This window comes from Triticum dicoccoides, chromosome 6A (genome assembly GCF_002162155.2).
Source record: "Triticum dicoccoides isolate Atlit2015 ecotype Zavitan chromosome 6A, WEW_v2.0, whole genome shotgun sequence".
NCBI classification, from domain to species: Eukaryota; Viridiplantae; Streptophyta; class Magnoliopsida; order Poales; family Poaceae; genus Triticum; species Triticum dicoccoides.
In genome coordinates this window covers 273,793,205-273,796,330 of record NC_041390.1, presented here as the reverse complement: position 1 = coordinate 273,796,330, position 3,126 = coordinate 273,793,205, and the positions used below count along the sequence as shown (strand labels likewise).

At 48.0% G+C, this 3,126-nt stretch overlaps 1 protein-coding gene across 1 annotated transcript; it reads left to right on the top strand.

Annotated features, from left to right (window-relative positions):
• The first annotated feature begins 286 nt into the window (after positions 1–286).
• On the top strand, positions 287–1,975 carry LOC119316769 (WD repeat-containing protein LWD1-like). The gene has a single exon (XM_037591150.1). It carries the CDS (start codon positions 363–365, stop codon positions 1,608–1,610), a length of 1,248 nt encoding a protein of 415 aa, XP_037447047.1. The 5' UTR covers positions 287–362; the 3' UTR covers positions 1,611–1,975.
• The last annotated feature ends 1,151 nt before the right edge of the window (positions 1,976–3,126 follow it).

Below are 3,126 nucleotides of genomic sequence, written 5' to 3'. Positions count from 1 at the left end.
GTACTCTAGGTGTTCATGGTTTTTTGTGTTTGCGTTTCAGAGTGCTTGTAAGGGTCAACTACTTTGTACTGATTCGTGATTTGAATGAAAATTTATAAAAAAAAATGTTTAGGCCTGGGCCAGGATGCGTGGCACGTTTTTTTTTTTGAATCAGGTGTGTGGCATGTGGGCCCGCATGGCACGGCCTGTGTAGCAAGCGTGTCATGGGAGGCGGGTGCCGGTCCGTTTAGCCCAAGACGGGCGTGCCAGCCCACGTTTGCTACACAGAACATCCTCACCGCATACCACTCTTCCCTTTCCCTGTACCCGAATCATCATCCGTTCCCCATCTCATCCGTTCCCTTGAGAGCTGCAGCGGCGACATGGGCGGCGGCGGCGCAGCCGGGGATGCCGATGGGTGGGCGGATCAGGACCAGGGGAACGGCGGGAGCCGCGGCGGGGGTGAGGCGAAGCGGTCGGAGATCTATACCTACGAGGCCGGTTGGCACATCTACGGTATGAACTGGAGCGTGCGGCGGGACAAGAAGTACCGACTCGCCATCGCAAGTCTTCTCGAGCAGCTCGTCAATCGCGTGGAGGTAGTCCAGCTCGACGAGTCCACAGGTGACATCGCCCCCGTGCTCTCCTTCGACCACCCTTTCCCTCCCACCAAGTCCATGTTCGTCCCGGACCCCCAAGGCCTCCGCCCCGATCTGCTTGCCACCTCTGCAGACCTCCTTCGCATATGGCGCATCACGGACGACGACGCCGCTGCCCCGGGCGCTGCCGACTCCAACAATGGCTCCGTCCGCTGCAACGGCGTGGGGGGCCCCGCTGGTCAGCAGCCGGGCGTCAAGCTGTGCTGCGAGCTCAACGGCAACCGCAACAGCGACTTCTGCGGCCCGCTCACCTCCTTTGACTGGAACGACGCCGACCCACGCCGCATCGGAACATCATCCATCGATACCACTTGCACCATCTGGGACGTTGAACGTGAGGTAGTCGACACCCAGCTCATAGCCCATGACAAAGAGGTCTATGACATAGCCTGGGGTGGCGCTGGTGTCTTTGCATCTGTTTCTGCGGATGGCTCGGTCCGCGTGTTTGATCTTCGGGATAAGGAACATTCCACAATCATCTATGAGAGTAGTTCTGGCGGCGGCTCCAATTCTGCTGCTACGGATGGTGGGGCTGTGTTGCCGACACCATTGGTTAGGCTGGGGTGGAACAAGCAGGACCCAAGGTATATGGCAACAATCATCATGGATAGCCCCAAGGTGGTCGTGCTTGACATTCGCTACCCAACACTGCCTGTCGTTGAACTCCACCGCCATCATGCTCCTGTGAATGCAATCGCATGGGCGCCTCACTCTTCTTGCCACATTTGCACAGCTGGGGATGACTCGCAAGCACTGATATGGGACCTCTCCTCCATGGGCACGGGGAACAATAGCGGAGGCAATGGAAATGGAAATGGCAATGCTGCTGCAGCTGCAGCAGCAGAGGGTGGTCTTGACCCTATATTGGCTTACACTGCAGGGGCGGAGGTGGAGCAGCTGCAGTGGTCAGCTACCCAGCCTGACTGGGTTGCCATTGTATTCGCCAATAAACTGCAGATTCTCAGGGTCTGATTTCTTCATTCTAGCTTTATCAATGGTGGGGCAGAAAGAGGCAAAGAAGCCCATCATGGATGATGAGAGTTCAGGCAATGGGAGGACGGTAATTTTGCTTTTGCTTTAGTGATGTATGTTGCAGACAGCTGATATGTGTGCTGAGTTGCTGATAGAAATGATGGTTCACTAGGTAGAAGCTGGAATTGACAATGAACTGAGTTATTAAGAGTAATTAGACTTATAGGATTAGTGTTGGTGATACTGAACTAAATTGCTGTTATTTAAATTGCTCGACTCTAGTACTGCTGTTAACTTGCTTATTGCTGCAATTGTCACAAATTTCTGTGTGTGCTTATGTTGTTTCAGTCCCTTCATATCTTTTCTGCTGTATCATTTTTGTATTTAGGGCAAGTAGGAACAAACTTGTTTTAATTGTTCATTTGGTTGAACTCTTGCCATTTTGTTCCGTTTGCATCCCATTACTCATTGTTTAGTTAGTTGGTAGAATATTAGCTGGTGATTTATCCTTTGTTTTTGGGTTCCTATTGCTGGTGTAGGTGACTTATATGTGGTTGATAAGAAATGGCTTATGTTGATTTGACGCAGCAGAGAAATGGAAAAGCCATTGTTTTCCAAGGAAGGCAAATATACAGTTTCCACTTTGGCTTTATTTCAGTTTACCTCTAGTATTTGAGCTCTCGTAAGTTTTCTTTAGTTGTTTCTTTGTGTGAATATGAGAATTATATCTTTCGGCTAGACAAGAAAGAAATGAGTGCATCTCTAGAATCGGTAACTATATACTACTACTTAACGATAGATAGAATGAAAAAAGGGACATGGAGCATATAGCTTGAGCTCACATGCACCCTTTTGCAACAGTAAATCTGAAAAAAGCTAAAAAAATCTGATATATTTTTTTGGCAATAGACATTGATGTGTGTTTCACATGCGTGCAAATTTTCACGGTGAAATGACATTCGTGGAGGTCCGAGCAAAACAAATAAAATTGATGCTCCAAAAAGACTTTGGAAGCATTTGGAGCGTTAATTTTTTTTTGCAAGACATCCATTGATGTTATTTCATCACAAAAATTTGCACACATGTGAGAAACACTTCAATGTTTGTTGCTAACCTTTTTTTAGTTTTGTTTGAACTTGTTTAGTATTTTTGTTCGGATTTTACTGTAGCACGTGAGCTCCACCTCACAAGAGCACTTTTGTGATAAAAAAATTGAGCAAATTTTGTGATAAAATAAATACAAAGATATCAACACAGTCGGAATCATGAGGCTCCATAATGACAATGGGTTAGGTCTTGAGGAAGCTTAGTTTGGATGATGGAATATTCGATGTTCTAGTTGCTTGTTGCCCGCTGTGTTGCAATACCTAGACTGGTTCGAGCCGGCTATCTCCTTTGGACGAGGCGATCACCTGGATCATGTTCCCCATCCAAGGGAAGCCGCCTTGGTGCTTGGTCCCATCATTGAATCTCCTGTAATTAGACACAATGGATAAAAAGGGCATCTCGCCTCAGG

What these genes read in the sequence shown, in the direction of transcription:
- LOC119316769 (XM_037591150.1), top strand. Translation starts at nt 363, where the DNA reads ATGGGCGGCGGCGGCGCAGCCGGGGATGCCGATGGGTGGGCGGATCAG.